General features: G+C 50.7%; 1 protein-coding gene across 1 annotated transcript; it reads left to right on the top strand.

The window, feature by feature from the left end:
- Positions 1–8,569: 8,569 nt before the first annotated feature.
- IRS1 (insulin receptor substrate 1) lies at positions 8,570–12,118 on the top strand (the record flags this gene model as incomplete). Its single annotated transcript, XM_079540091.1, has 1 exon — positions 8,570–12,118. One exon carries the CDS (start codon positions 8,570–8,572, stop codon positions 12,116–12,118), a length of 3,549 nt encoding a protein of 1,182 aa, XP_079396217.1.
- Between the last annotated feature and the right edge of the window lie 4,159 nt (positions 12,119–16,277).

Genomic DNA, 16,277 nt, shown 5'->3' with positions numbered 1-16,277 from the left:
AATGCAAACATGTAAATCTGATTAAAGAAACTTTGAGAAGAGGGTGCTGTGAGATTGGCTATGTTTGGATGGTATGGAAAGGCATTATGAACTCTGTCTGCTGGCCATTAACAATTTTCAGTAGTGCTCTGTACGGGAAAAAAAAATCTAGTGCATGTGATAGCATAATAGGAGGGGAGGATGTATTTATGTAAATGAACTCAAACATTCCCAAGAATTAATAAATTAAGTGGTTGGAAAAGCTAGCAGAGGATAATAGGCATGGAGACCTTCTGCTTGTCAGCAGAGATGGTTAATTGGTTGGACTTACTGTAGCACTGTGCATGCCAAAGAGAAGCAAAATCCTTTTGAGTGCTAGAAAATCACCTAATAGCAATAACTGCAGAGCAATATGTTGTACTCATGTATTTGTTATATGTATTAAATGCTGTTATTAATACTTGTATGTGGGGCTTTGTGAATGCATAGTGAAATAAATTACAAAAGTCCAGGTACTCAATAGCGTTTTGCAGGCCCTCTGTAACAAAAAAAAAAAAAGTATCAGAATTCAACCTGAATTTCTTAGAAGATCTGTATCTGTATTTTGGTTTCCAAATTAAAAAAAAAAAAAGTAGGGCTTGCTAGCTCACTTATTAGATTTAAATTTCTAGGGGTAATTAGTGGAAGAGATGGAAATCCTGCTCTGTATTTATAAGCTATGTCAATCTGAATACAGTACTAAGGCAACAAATAGCTTTCTCTAATTTAAATGCACAGAGGAGACCAGTATGTATTTAATACCATTTAATTTAGATAACCTTGCTTATTTTTTGATAAATCTGATGTTGGCAATGATAGCACTCTATTGGAACTTTTATTTATGCTTATAATTTTGGGATTTAAGCTGCAGGTACTAGGTTGATTACAGACTGTAGCTAAAAAACGGGAAAGAATGCAAGAACCTGAGAACTCCCATATAGGAGTTTATTTCTTTAATTCAGCTAATACATCTTTTCCAGATAAACATTTGTACATAAATTACTATTTCCTTTTCTTTCTCTATATGCTACATTTTTCCTTTCTGCTGGAATATTTTCAGTGTAAACAAATTGAGTTTACTTTGGTCTTGGAGTGACTGGTGTCTTGGATCTTCTCAGTTTACTAATGAAACACTTTGAACTGATATACAAGCCTGTTTTTATGTAAAATGGGCTTAATAATTGTTTTATAGCTAGATCAAGACTTGAATGATAGCCTGCTCCGTATTTTTCTTTCTGGCAATCAGGAAGAAGAATGTATTTCCCTGTTGTTAAGCTCCCAGGAATCTCAAAAGGCACTTTTTGCAAAACATGAGTAGTGGTGAGGAAGAAAAAATTTGAGTTTGTTATGCAAACAGAACTCAAAACTATCACCTGGATTTTGTCTACAAGTCTTAAATTTCATTTTGTCTGGAATTAGTCAATTTTGAGTTCTGGAACTAGTAAGAACATTATTTTAACATGAAAATGGAGGTTAAGTTCTTCTAGTGCTTTCCTTTGCATGACAATGTGTGTACATGCAGGTATACTTGCTCATTTGTGGACATACATGAAGAGAAGTATTTTTTCAGTGCTTGATACAGCCCTCTGTTCTCACTCCAACCAGTCCAAAGTAAAGCACAGTAACCACCATGCTTATGTGTGGTTATGATGTAGTTTTATATTTGAAGTTTAAAAAAGCTTGAAAAACTGCAGCTAATGTACTTCAATCAGCTGCAGGTGCACCTTTGCACCTCTGGATGATGACTCTGCCTAAGCATTTCCCATGCAACTTCTTGCTCACTGACATAAGGCTATGGGGGTACTGGTTAGAAAGGTTGTGCAGAAATCAGGTAGGAGGAGGTAACAGATGAGGACTGATAACTGCATCTAGTTGAGATGACTCCATGGGAAGTTTGGTTCAGTCTAGAGAGACCACTTGCTGTGGAAAGCAGCATGATTATAATATTTTTCACATGCACGAAGGCTTTTTGCATGAGAGGTGTAATGTAGAACAGTGTATTTTTAGTGAAGTTACTATATTAGTGCTGCTTGCACTATACAGGAGCTCATGGATATTTCCTGGGCCTTATCCCAGAAACTGCTCAGATAGTATGGTTTAGGAAAGGTATAGGATTCTCAGTAAGTCATTCGCTTTGTACTTTGAATCATTCCCTGTCCAGTAGATCTTTTAAGAAGTCCTTACTATAGTATCTTAAAGGAGTATTTGGCAGGTTCATAGATGTCCCTGTTTAAATAATATGGAATGAATATCACTGTTTATAAATGTGTGTTTCCTAAAATGTAGAGAACAATAAAGTGCAGTGTTTAAAAATGGATGAGGATATCCTCACATCTACTGCTTCATCACCTGCCGTGCTCTCACTCTAGAGGCTACTGAGCCTGGACTTGACACAGCCTCTTATGTTATGCCATGTTACATCCTGAAGATTGCTGAAATGCATCCTGCAGAGTTCGTGCTTTGTAAGCTCAACATTTCTTCTCTGGTGTAACCTTCTGAAAGTTGGGCTCCAGTGACCATCTTTCGTAACATAAAATCAGTAAGTAATACATGCAAAACAAATGATGTTTTGTCCAACGAAAGCTCCTGTATCATGTGTGATCTGAAAAGATATAACATTTAGTCTAGTACTGTAATTAATTTCAAAATCGCACTCATTGATGGGATGGGCTTATTTTGACTTGGAAGTAGAGGCTAGATTGTGCTTCCCAACTAGGAGAAAATCCCGAAGCACTGGGATAATAAGAATTTTAGAATTACAATACACTTAGATTAGTAATCTCTATTGTGTGTATCATGCATATGAATTTTCATTAAATTGTCTGTTGTTCTTGCAGTATTTTGTCTTACTATAGGTTAGGTTGTGGGTTCAAACATGGAAGATACAGAGTTCAGATCAGCCAGAACACTTGTGAAGTTTATTGTAGAAGCATAAGCATGTGCTGAATAATACCAGGGCTGATGTGGGCTTGGTGTTACTGACAGTGGCCAACAGCTCTGTAGCTGCATGTGCAAGTACTGCCCGTAAGCAACAATGCTTAACTAAAAAAAACCTCACAGCTTCTGCAGATCTGGTGCAGTTTTGCAGCCGGTTGTGTACCTTTGTATTGTGTTGACAGACTTTTCTCCAGGTACCAATCTGCTGATATTTTTTTTTTTTCCCAAGTCACGGCATCCTTTGGTGGTGATTTCCTGAGTTCATTGACCTTATCTGGAGAAGTAGCTTCATATTTGTTTTGAGGCTTATTGTTTTGTGTCTTTCATGTTGTGTCTTGAAACAATCAATCTTTCACCTTCTCCTTGCCAGGAATGATATTTGCAGATATGTCGCATCACTTCCAAAGCGTTCTTTTTCCAGCCTGAAAAATCTTAGGCTGTTAAGTTAGCTTGACTTGCCTTTTATCACATATTCTCATCTCTTCCAATTCTTTAATAGTGTTTTCAAACCTAGAAAGTAGAATTTCTCATAGTATGCTACGGCCAAGTGTACAACAGATTTATTCATTTACAACATTTTGTCTTTTACCTGTTAATTTCTAATATATTTGTTCTTGGTGGTTTTTTGACCTCTATAAGAGTGCTGAACTGTTTTCACAGGGATACCTCAAAATTCTAAGATCAGCTACACTTGAACAAGTAGTTAGCTCAATTTGTCACTGAATACACTAGGTCAGAGTTGCTTTTTCCTCTCTGTTTACATTTTATAAAAAAGCGAGCAGAGCACAGTGTAATGCTTTGAACCCACAGTAATTCTTTGGAAGACCAGGAACTTAGGAAGTATTTTCCATTTAAAATCATTATGCTGCAATTAAGTTTTCCTATTGCATGAGTGAAAACTTAAGGAAGCCTTAATCATAAGCAGAGCAACTCCAGGTCTGGCAGTGGCACAGGCTGCCCAGGGAGGTGGTAGAATCACTGTCCCTGGAGGTGTTCAAGGTACATGTGCTAAGGAACATGGTTTAGTGGGCAGTGTTGGGGGTAGGTGGATGGTTAGATTAGACAATCTTAGAGGTCTTTCCCAAGCTAACAGCTTCTATGATTCTGTGCCATCTTCAAGCAACCATGGGCAAAACTGCCTCTTAGAGAGTGTGAAAAAACAAAGCCTATGGACTTTGCTACAGGGGCTTTTTTTTTTAAAAAAAAAAAAAAAAAAAAAAAGGTGGACTTATGCAAAAGCCACCTGAGACAATTGCCTTAATACCAGAACAGACAAAAATTATTATAAATTGGATAAAAGATTCTGTAACTCTTGAAATTCATGCAATTGCTCCAGGCAATTTTGTCTGTGGAGACAGAAAAAGAATTAAAGCAAAAAAGAAGTCTGTGAAGCACTGACACCTTTTCAGAAGATATTACAAGATGGAAATCTAAAGATAATAGATGCAGAGCTGAAGGTTAATCAGTGTAGTTTGGGAATTATCCAAAAGTATCATTTAGCTTCCTGTTAGTTTAGTGATGCTTCTCTGGGATAGCCAGATTCCCAAATGGAAGGCATAGGAATGATGTTTTATCTTTCTTTGCTTCTTTAAACAGAGCCATACTTAAGGAGGTAGAAAAATAATAAGGTATATATTAACACTATTTTTAAGATAAGAGCTGGTTAATTGGCTATTACAAATTAAGTATTTCATGTAATTAGCGCATACTCTGTATGTTGATACCAGTAAAACTGTTTTACGTGTGTACTGGCCAATCTGCAGAAAATACACTGCAGAAGCAATTCTAATAAGCAACAGATGAAAAATATGACTAAAATGGTTTTTTTTGTTCTCATTACTGTGACACAGTTAAATACAAGTACTATCAGATAAGCTTACTACTTGTAATGTAATACATTTGAGAGCTGTCATTAGCTATTCCATCAGTGCACTCAGTTTGCCATAGAGATGACAGTAGAAGTTGGGGATGTAAGTTCTGTTCTGTGTTTCTGTCATACTCATGATATTACTACCACTCCTTTAATAGAAATCAAGCAGCTTGTTTACTCAAGTAATGATTTAACTAGCTTACAGTTGACTATGCTATTTTTGAAAGAGTTATGCAAGTTTCATCCTGAGTGTTGAATGTAGAGGAAAGTAAATACTACAAATGAGCTTAAGCAAATAAAATATGCAACGAAGTCAGCCTTGGAACAAGGGCCAGATCCAAACTGTCAATGTGCAGACATACCTGGTAGGAGGGATACAGGGCTGGGCACTTCTCAGTGACGCCCACTGGCAACAGGCACAGACTGAAATACTGAAAACTGTGTTCAAGCATAAGTCTTCCTTACAGTGAGGGAGGTCCACCATTAGAGAAGTTTGCCTAGTGAGGGGTCTTTATGCCTGGGGATGTTCATAGCCCACGTGGACAAGAGCCTGAGTGGCCTGCTGCGCTTTACCCTCTCTTGATTTACTGCCAGAATATTCTGTCATGTGAACCCCTCTGATATTAATTGTGCAGCCTGAATTCTCACAGGTTCACTGTCAAAGCAGGGGGATATGTATATGTAAAAAGCAAGGATACATTCTTCTCCTTGGTCTGCTGGTGTGTGCTTACCTTACCGAGAAGTGTGGCGTTTCAGACCTTTGGAGCTCAGAGGAAAAAAAAAAAAAAAAAAAAAAAAAACAACCAACCCAGTCATTCTGAGATGTAGTCTGGTGTGATGCAATCTATCTCCGAAAAACAAAACTGCTTGAAAATATGCTGGAAGTGTTGGTTATTGTCTGCTCTACTAGACAAAATATGTGAATTGGAACATAAAGTTTGAAAACTCTTCTGGGACGCACAGTGGATCCCCCTGAAAAACAGCCAAGAACAACCAAAAGTTAATGTGTCTGTTAGGTCAGTCATGTTGCTATTGAAGAGAAAGGAGGTAAACAGAGCACATGCTGTGCACAGGACTGCCTTCTGCTTTCATCCTGAGCTCTGCATCCTTGTGCAACACTACACATCAGGTGGATTTTGTTCTCTGTCAGGAGATCGTTCCATTTGTATGATCTAGTGCTTGCTAAATGCATCAGAATCCTTCAGAAGACAAAGAATGGGGCATAGCAAATGGAAGTTATTACTTAATAGCCTTGTCTATTATGTGCAAAATATCTAATTAAAACTGCATGTTCATTCCCATGCCTCTGGAGGACAGGGAAAGGAGGTTTAGGAGCTCTCCTCTTGCCCTAGGAACCACAGCCTTTGCACTGCAACATGGCTGCAGTAGTAGCCACAGTTCTGCCCAATGGCTTTAGTCAGTCCCACTGTGCCATGAATGGGGAACTAACTTCTCATCATCCTGTTCCAAGATGTAGTAACTGTCTCAAGGTACAAGGAATGGAATTATTTTTAATGCAAACATTTGTTTCTGTCATGTATATGACTCCTGTGTATAGGAAAGCATGAGATCACATCAGTGGTATGGCATGGATTACTGTCTGCTCACACCTTTGGTCTCAGCAGGTGGATTCTGCTCTTGCATTACAAAGCATCATTGTGTGGATGCCTTTAAATGATGCTGTGGTTTGGGTCAGCTGTAAGATGGCCAGCGGCACGGCCTGCATCCCCTCAGATCTCTACATGAGTGCAAATGTGTCAGGCAAGCCTTTCTATTCCGAGCTGCCGAGTGGCAATCTCAGACAGCTGTACAGCCACGGGATCCTTCGCAGCAAAGCTGGTAACGGCGGTAGAAGTCTCCGTGTTCTGGAGAAATAGCACGGAGGAGACCCTGCCCTGAGCTCTGCGAGAGCAACGGAGCGGGGGCTGCCCTGCAGGTGGCAGCATTGAGCAGCGCATCTCCCGGAGCTGGCTTGCAGCACTTGTTTCCTACTCGGCGACAGGAGGTACGCATGCAGCACGTTTCAGCCCTCTAAGCTGCAGAGCACGTTGGCTATTCGGTTCTATTTAGCGCAGAACGATGCGGGAGAATAGACAGCTGCTCGGGGAAAAGAAATTAAAAGAGATTCCCTCAGCTAGGAACACACACCCGATGTTTCTGCCCCATGGGGCTCCGTGCCTCGGCGGGGCCGAACCTCCCCGGCGCTATTCGCAGCACGGCGGAGGAGGGGCAGCCGCGCTCGAGCCACGTAAGAGCCGGAAACGTTCTCGAGGCGCAGCGGCGCTCGGGCCGGCTCGGCGCTCGGACCTGCCCTGCCCTGCCGCGAGGCGAAGGAGGGCGGATCCCCGCCTCGCCCGCAAGCCCGCCACACTGCAGAGGCCGCCGCTGGCGCTTATAAATAACACGCCGCCGAATGGCATCTACGCCTCCCTACTACGCGCCTCGGCGCGGCCCCACCTCCCCGCCGCCGCCGTGACTGACGGGCGGACGCACCAATGCGGGCGCGGCCTTCGGCGGGCGGTGCGGCTCGGGGCCGGGCCCGGCGGTGGCGGCCCCCGCGGCCGCGCTGACTGAGGGCGGGGAGCGGCGGGGCGGGCCGCGGGGCCGCGGCGCTGGGCTGGCCGGGAGCCTGGCGGCGGCGGCGGCTCGGGGATGGTCCACGCGCTGGCGCCGTCACGTGTTGTTCTGCTCGCAGCGAGCCTGAGCCGCGGCGGCGGGCGGAGGGGCCGGAGAGCGAAGCGCGGCCCCCGGCACCCGTTTCGGTGCGGGGCGCAGGGAAACTCCGCGGAGAAGCCGGCGTGGAGCGAGTCGTCGCGGCCGTGCCCGCGTCCCCCGCCAGCCTGGGGCGCGGGAGGGAGCCGTGCCGCCGGCCGCTGAGGCGCTGCCTCCTGGAATGAGGAGGAGGAGGAAGAGGGGATGTTCGTGCCGCGCTCGGGCTGCTTCCCCTCCTGCCGCCGCCGGGTCGCGTTCCGTGTGGAAATGGCACTTTCTCTGCCTAACGAGATGGGACTGAATGGGGTCGGCAGCCTCCTCCGCGCGCCCGAGCGGGAGCAGCAGCAGCAGCAGCCGCGGCGCTGAGCCTGGGGGGCGGCTGTGCTGTGCTGTGCTGCGGGGCTTTCCTGTTGGTTTCTTTTTTTATTTTTTTTTTATTTTTTTTTTTAATTCGGGAGGGGGGGAAGAAGCGTGCTTTTTTTTTTTTTTTTTTTTTTTTTTTTTTGGGTGCAAACCCCGGACTTTGCAAAACAATCTCCGCCCCCGAGAGGATATTTAATCTGCAACAAGAATCGCAGCTCGCGGAGGTAAAGTTGAGAGAGGAAGGGCTGCCGGACCTCGTGCCCCGTGGGGACTCGAACCCCGCGGACCGAGGATGCGATTCTCCCTCCCGGCGGCTGCCCCCGGGACGCGGCTTTCGCCTGGACTGAGCGGGACCGGACTGTAACTTATTAAAGACGCGCACGTAGTGGCGACTGGGGCATAAACAGCGACACGAACTCCGGTCTGGTGCCGGAGGCTGCCTCTGCTGCCGAACAGCTGCTCGCTCCGTGCTCCTGTCCCTCCGCCGTCCCGTTTTGAGAAGGGGATCCCGAGCTTTTTCCTTTTTTTTTTTTTTTTTTTTTTTTTTTTTTTAATTTTAAATTGTTGTGTGCATTTTATTTTGGGTGGTTGTTGACTTTTGCAGCTGGCTCAGCTGTTTTGGGGTCTTGTGGACTGCTGACGGCGGTTGCAGCAGCACTGCCTCTCGCCATGGCCAGCCCCACAGATAACAACGAGGGCTTCTTCTCGGATGTCAGAAAGGTGGGTTACTTGCGCAAACCCAAGAGCATGCATAAACGCTTTTTCGTGCTAAGGGCAGCCAGCGAGTCTGGACCCGCCCGGCTGGAGTATTACGAGAATGAGAAGAAATGGAGACACAAGTCGGGGGCCCCCAAGCGCTCCATCCCATTGGAAAGCTGCTTCAACATCAACAAGCGGGCTGACTCCAAGAACAAGCACCTGGTGGCCCTCTACACCAAGGACGAGCACTTTGCCATCGCAGCTGACAGTGAACTGGAACAGGAGAGCTGGTACCAAGCGCTGCTGCAGTTGCACAACAGGGCCAAGGGCCACCACCACCTCCACCACCATCATCACCACCACCACAGTGATGTCACCTTTGGGGGCAGCAGCGTGGGGCTGGGGGAAGCAGGTGAGGACAGCTATGGCGAGGTAGCCCCTGGCCCAGCTTTTAAGGAAGTTTGGCAAGTAATTCTGAAGCCTAAGGGGCTAGGCCAGACAAAGAACCTGATTGGCATCTACCGCCTGTGCCTGACTAACAAGACCATCAGCTTCGTAAAGCTGAATTCGGATGCGGCTGCTGTGGTGCTGCAGCTGCTCAATATCCGCCGTTGCGGACACTCTGAGAACTTCTTCTTCATCGAGGTGGGACGCTCGGCAGTGACCGGGCCTGGGGAGTTCTGGATGCAGGTGGATGACTCTGTGGTGGCACAGAACATGCATGAAACCATCCTGGAGGCCATGAGAGCCATGAGCGAGGAATTCCGACCGCGCAGCAAGAGCCAGTCCTCCTCCAATTGTTCCAACCCCATCTCCGTGCCCCTTCGTAGCAGGCACCACATCAACAACCCTCCGCCCAGCCAAGTGGGGCTCAGTCGCCGGTCCAGAACCGAGAGCGTTACGGCTACTTCCCCAGCTGGCGGTGGGGGAGGAGGTATGGGTGGCAAACCCAGCTCTTTCCGGGTCCGCGCATCCAGCGATGGGGAAGGCACCATGTCAAGGCCTGCCTCGGTGGATGGTAGCCCAGTTAGCCCCAGTGCCAACCGGACCCACTCGCACAGACACCGTGGCAACTCCAGGCTCCATCCTCCACTCAACCACAGCCGTTCCATCCCAATGCCTTCCTCGCGCTGCTCCCCGTCGGCCACCAGCCCAGTCAGCCTGTCATCCAGCAGCACCAGTGGCCATGGCTCCACATCAGACTGCCTGTTTCCACGAAGGTCCAGTGCTTCAGTTTCTGGCTCCCCTAGCGATGGCGGATTTATTTCTTCTGATGAATATGGTTCTAGCCCGTGTGATTTCCGCAACTCTTTTCGCAGTGTGACCCCGGATTCTCTAGGACACACCCCACCAGCTCGGGGTGATGAAGAGCTCAATTACATCTGCATGGGGGGGAAGGCTGCTTCGTCCTGCTGCAGCCTGGCAGCTCCCAATGGCCACTTCATCCCACGCACCTGCCACCCGCAGCAGCAGCCCCGCTACCCCAGCACGTCATGCTGTCCCCGAGCCGGTAGCGAGGACATTGCTGACTTGGACAAGGCGTTCAGGAAACGGACTCACTCTGCGGGCACTTCACCCACCATCTCCCACCAGAAGACACCCTCCCAGTCTTCGGTGGCTTCCATTGAGGAGTATACGGAGATGTTGCCTTCTTACCCCTGTGGCAGCAGCCGGCTGCCCTCCTACCGGCACTCGGCCTTTGTGCCTACTCACTCCTACCCTGAGGAGTGTCTGGAGATGCACCACCTAGATGGCAGCCATCATAGGACCAACTCTGCTCCGCACACGGATGATGGCTACATGCCCATGTCCCCTGGCGTAGCCCCCTTGCCCAGCGGTGGGGCTGCCCCCAAGGGCGGTGATTACATGCCCATGAGCCCCAAGAGCGTGTCAGCCCCGCAGCAAATCATCAACCCTGGCAGAGGGGGCCGCCACCCTCAGGCTACGGTGGACTCCAACGGCTACATGATGATGTCCCCCAGCGGCAGCTACTCCCCGGACAGCGGCTCTGCCGGCTACGGAAAGATTTGGACGAACGGTGCCGGCCACCACCCAAAGCTCTCGGTGGAGAGCAACGAAGGGAAGCTGCCCTGCGGCGGCGGCGACTACATCAACATGTCCCCGGCCAGCGGCTCCACCACCAGCACGCCGCCCGACTGCTACTTCGGGGCGGCGGGGCAGCCGGGCGTCGAGGAGGCGGCCGCCGCGGTCCTCCACAAGCCCATCTACTCCTACTTCTCGTTGCCGCGCTCCTTCAAGCACGTGCACCGGCGGGCCGGTGGGCCGGCGGGCGAGGAGGGCAGCCCCCAGCCCCGCGTGGCGCTCGGCTCCGGCCGCCTCCTCTACGCCGCCGAGGATTCATCGTCCTCCACCAGCAGCGACAGTCTGGGCGGCCCCTGCGGCCCCGAGGGTCCCGCGCCGCGCTCGCAGCCCCCGCGCAAGGTGGACACGGCCGTGCAGACCAAGGGCCGCCTGGCGCGACCCACGCGGCTGTCGCTGGGCGGCCCCAAGGCCAGCACCCTGCCGCGGGCCCGCGAGCAGCCCCCGCCGCTACCGCCCCCGGAGCCCAAGAGCCCCGGCGAGTACGTGAACATCGAGTTCGTCCCCGGGAACAAGCCGCCTTTCCCCTCGGCCGCCCCGGGGCTGCCGCGGCCGCCGGGCGGGGAGGCCGCCGAAGAGTACATGAACATGGAGCTGGGGCCGCCCCGCGCCCACTGCCCCAGCGCCTTCGCCGCCGCGCGGGCGGCCCCCGCGGCAAGGCCGGGTCGCGGTGCGGCCCCCCCCGGCCGGGACTACGTGAGCGTGCAGCTGGGGGGCTCCTGCTCGGACTGCGCCGACAGCCCCTCGCCCTCCTCGCCCGCTCCGCTGCTCGGCTACGCCGACGCGCGAGCGGGCCGCTCCGCCGCTGAGAAGCCGCCGCCGGCCGCCGCCGCTTCCCCCGAGCTGCCGCGGTCCCCGGCCGAGCTGGCGGCGGCGCCGCCGCGCTCCTCCTCCCTGCTCGGGGGCCCCGGCGCGGGCAGCGCCTTCACCCGCGTCAGCCTCAGCCCCGGCCGTAACCAGAGCGCCAAGGTGATCCGCGCCGACCCGCAGGGCGGCCGCCGGCGGCACAGTTCCGAGACTTTCTCGTCCACGCCGAGCACCGCCCGCGGGGCGGCAGGCGGCGGCGGCGGCGGCGGTCCCGGGGCGCCGTTTCCCTGCGGCGGCGCGGGAGGCGCCGAGGAGGTGAAGCGCCACAGCTCGGCCTCCTTCGAGAACGTGTGGCTGCGGCCCGCCGCCGGAGAGCCGCCGTCCGCTAGCAGGGGGCCGGGGGCCGCGCTGGAGAACGGACTCAACTACATCGACCTGGACTTGGTGAAGGACTGCGGCCACCGCCGCCACCACCTGCACCCCCCCGCGGAGGGCGCCTCCGGCCCGGGGGGGAAACCGCCGCAGCCCCGCTCCCCGCGCGGGAGCAGCCACTCCAGCGACGACCTGAGCGCGTACGCCAGCATCAGCTTCCAGAAGCGGGAGGAGCCCTAGGAGCGGGCCGGGAAGGTGAGCTCCGGGGGCGCGGCCTCGCGGGGAGCTCTGCGGTGCCCTCGCGAGGGGGAGGGGCGCGGCGCTGTGCCCCCCGGGGATGGCCGGAGCCCGGGGGGGGAGGGCGTGACCCCGCGGTGGCTCGGGCCCGTTCCCGGAGCGCGGTGTTCGGGGGCGGCCCGGTTGCTGTGGCCCCGTCGTGGAAGGTACTGCTGAGATGCGACTGCTGATACCGGGTGTGGACTGCGCGGGTGCGGCGTTGAGGTGCGTAGTTACTGTGTGGTCTGTAGAAAATGAAAATGTGAATTGGCTGAGAGCATGGGGCTGGAAATAGGAAGCTCCGGTTTTAATCCTCCTTTGGCTAGCGCTTGCTCCTGCGGCTCGGGAGGGCGGCGAGCCACGCTACTCGTGTTTTCCCACGTGTAGAACTCTGCTGGCTGCATCACCTCACAAGGCTGTGCTGAACTGGGACTCAGCTAGGTTTGGAAAGTGCTTTGAATATGGGAAGGGCTTAGGAGTCTTCAAATTGTTATGTCCACCGTTTGTGCTTCAGTTGATGTGGAGCATGGCTGCCCCATGCTCGTGGCAGTGTTGCAGGCAGCATGAGAAGCAGGCCCCAAAAGCGTGCCTTTGTCATAGGCCAAACTGGTGTGTTTTGTTTTTCCCTAAAGCTTTCCACTTTTCATTTGGAAAAGCCCTTTGCTGGGCTGTTGCATCTTGGTTGCAGGTAGCTGATGAGTAGAGGTGTGGCCACCAACAGCGCTGCAGTTCTGCTCTGTGGAAACTTGAAGCAGCTGAGAGCAAACATATCTGGTCCAGGAGCTGCTGCAGTACAGTGCAGGTGTGGGAGTCACTCCATGAAAGGTGACTGCTGTTGTGCACTGGCAGCCAGCTCCCTGGTTAGCCCTGTCGTTACATGTGCTGTTAGCAGCTCTTGCTGTGTTTGATCAGCAGCAGTCCCAGTAGTGTCAATGTATGTTGGCACAGATGGTGTACATGGTGGTGTGAGGGGATGAGTTTCATACTGCTCTTTATTATTTTGTTGTAAGTATAATGAAGTACGATAAATGTGCTGCTTGTATCATGCATTCGGTTGGTGCAAGGGTGGGATGCTCAGGACCAGAGCTTCCATTTTGCATGGTGACAGTGTTTATAGAACCTGAACAAAGACAGAGCAGGCTGTCTGTTATTTGCTGTCTGTTTGAGCAGTGCACTCATAGATGTTGGTCTTACAGGACTTGCAAAGGCCAGAACCAGTTCAGAGTTCAAAGAGAGGTCTCAGATTAGCACAGGTGTTGCTGCTCTGGCTTGGATGGTGGCAGGAAGGAAATGTTTTGTTTGTGTCCATGTGGCTGTTACAGTGCTCAGTGACCAGATGCACTGCGCTGTATGGTACTCTTTGGGAGCCCTGCCAGGGCTCTGGGGTGTCCCGGTCCGCATTGCCCTGAGCTCCTGCAGAGGTTTGCCAGAGGATGCAGCATGCTGTTTTGAGACTCCCATTGATAGGAGTATTGCTGTTCTTCCCTGTTCTGCGCTAAGACTAGAGAAGCAGGTGCCAAAGAAATCTGGCGCTGAGGTCTGGGGGAGTGATGAACATGTGCAGGAGTCAGAAACTGTGGGTCTGAGGGGCGGCAGTGCCACAGCTGTTCCCTTGCAGATTTTCAAAGACGTGCTTACTTTGCTGTTGACACCTCGCTTTAATTGTTCCCATGTGTCACCTTAACACAAAGGCTGTGGCAAAGCTCTCCATCCATCCCAGCAGTGGGGAGGTCCCTGCCGGAGCTGTGCTGATCAGTGGGACAGAATGTGCCCACCTGTCCAAGGAACATGCTGAAAACACCACATGGCTGCTTGCAGAGGAACGTGATGAAAGGTGTTGTCTAATAGAGGAACTGCTGTTCGAAGTTAGCTCTTCTTCCCCCAAATTAGGATTGGGTTAAGCAAGTAGAACTTCTCCTGGGAGGCCAGGAAGAGTCGATCTGTAATTATGTGGGTAGTCTGCAGCCATGCTGCCCTATGCCCTCCCCATCACTCAGCTCAGCTGCCTACTCAGATGTTAACCCATCAGGCTCCTGTTTCTCGTGCTGGATTCCTTGCCATCAGATGGAACTTTCCTCACAAAGTTCAGCCTAACTAGTTCATCTTGAGTTCATTAGAGGAAAAAAAATGAATTGTCCATGATAGACCATGCTTAAATCTTTTTGTTGTCAAGTCCTCAGACTTTTGTTGCTTTGGAGGTGGAATTGAGGTTTGGCAGGGTAATCAGCCTGCGCTACTGTACCTAATGCCATGCTTGAGAAACTCTGCCTCGAGGTGAGTGGTTTATTGGCCCGCAGGCATTGTGCTCGCACATGCCTGGAACAGTTGTGGAGAACCTTAAGGTAAACCATTCCATGCTGGCACGAGTAGGGATTGTGCTCCAAGTCTGAAGCTTTGTGCACCCCTTTCAAGGGGTGGCCATGCAGGTTCCATCTCAGCCTGTGTCACCTTGCACTGCTTCTGCTCAGCAGATGTGCAGGTGCTGCCTGGAAGGGCAAGCAGGCGGCTGTTGTTGGTCCTTCTGCTGCCTGAACAGTGTGGAAGAGTAAGGAAAAACCACTCGGAATGTAGCAGATACAGAGGGAGACAACCAGGCCTGGTGAGGGAGAGCTGAAGCTGCAGGTATCAGTAAGGGATGGGGAAGGCTGCTTCAAGTGCCCTTTCTTTGCTCTCCATCTCTTGCATAGCTGTGGGTTTTTATTTATCCCTTTAATCTCAGAAGTGGCAGAAGAACTGTGCCTATTCAGTTTTCTTTCTCCCTCTCCATAGAGCAGGCTTCTTTTCCCCTTCCCCCCAGTGAAGGCCAAAACTATCTGGATAACTCTTGTTTTATCCATTCAGGAATGTTTTCTTGTTCCAGGCTACAAGGCAAGGACCTCACATGTTTGCCATTCAACTCCCAGTGGGTAAAATGGTTGCTGCTGCTCTGCTGCAAGCCAGCAGCTCCTGTCTTTGTCCTGCTGCTGCCCAGTCCTTCCTCCTGTCCATGTCACTTGCAGGTTGCTGGGGCATTACACTCTTAAAGTTTCTTTTAACTTCTTTGAAGTGTTCTTGTTTCTCTGAACAGTAAAGATACTGGCTTAAACAATCGTGTAGAGTTTCGAATAATAAAAGAATAAATAGATCTTTCCCACCCTCAGCTCTTCTCTGCACTCTCTCAAATCCCATTGCTTCCATTGTCACACGCTGTGGGCTGTTTCCTAACATCTGGCCCTGTCTTAGCCTTTGTAGCTCTCTTCTCCTCTCATTCTTTTAAAAGTGCAACAGTGAAACTGCTGGGAGCTCCCCTGCCCACACACTTTATTCTGCTTGGGAGAACAGGGGACTGATTCATGTGCCGAGATCAGCCCGTGGCTCCTCAGTGCTTGGATCCTGTGGCAGGTAGATTTCTGTGCTGCAGTAGCCAAATCCTGCTGGAAAACACCAGCCTGTGGCATGAAGCTGAGGTGAAGTTTGGGGAGTGGTGTTGTATTCTAAGGCATTTTATTCCTGCTTAGGATCTCACGTGCACAGGTGATTAGACGTAGGAAGCACATTCTCAACTTTGGGATTGGTACGAGAAGAGAAACCTCCTAGGAGTATCAGGGGTATGAAGATGAACTGCAGGTAGCTTGTGCTCAGAGCATGCAATCCAAAAATATTCCAGAAAGGAAGGCAGTATATGTTGGCATACGAATAACAGGAAAGGCTGAAGCAGGATCACAGAATGAGGCAGGTATGTGGCTTTGATCTCCGGAGCTTCAAAGCACGGGCATTATTCCCCCGCCTCATTTCCATTTTGTTGATGAGCATGAGAACTTGTGAAAGTGAGTGCTAATAACACTGAATAGTTTATGTGCAGCCCGAACAAGTGGTGACTTGGCTCCCTTGCAGCTGTAGCAATGCCTCTTTGCCTAATGCGTGGTGGGGCTTTGGTGCTGTAGGACAGCCAGACAAGGTGCAACAACAGTTGTAAGGGGATTGTGCCTTGTGTCTGGCTCTAGATAAGGCAGGGCTCTATTGAGTGAAAAACGGAAATATTTTTTGTGTCTCCTGAAAATATACATTAGGGCAAACAGAAGATTACTCTTGTATTAGTGTCCAGTATAAGTGGGATGGCTTCTTGGGGTGTTGCTTTCTATTT

The sequence above is a fragment of the Tetrao urogallus genome, assembly GCF_951394365.1.
Source record: "Tetrao urogallus genome assembly, chromosome: 9".
NCBI classification, from domain to species: Eukaryota; Metazoa; Chordata; class Aves; order Galliformes; family Phasianidae; genus Tetrao; species Tetrao urogallus.
Note: the sequence above shows the minus strand (reverse complement) of the source record. Positions and strands in the feature narration are given on the sequence as shown.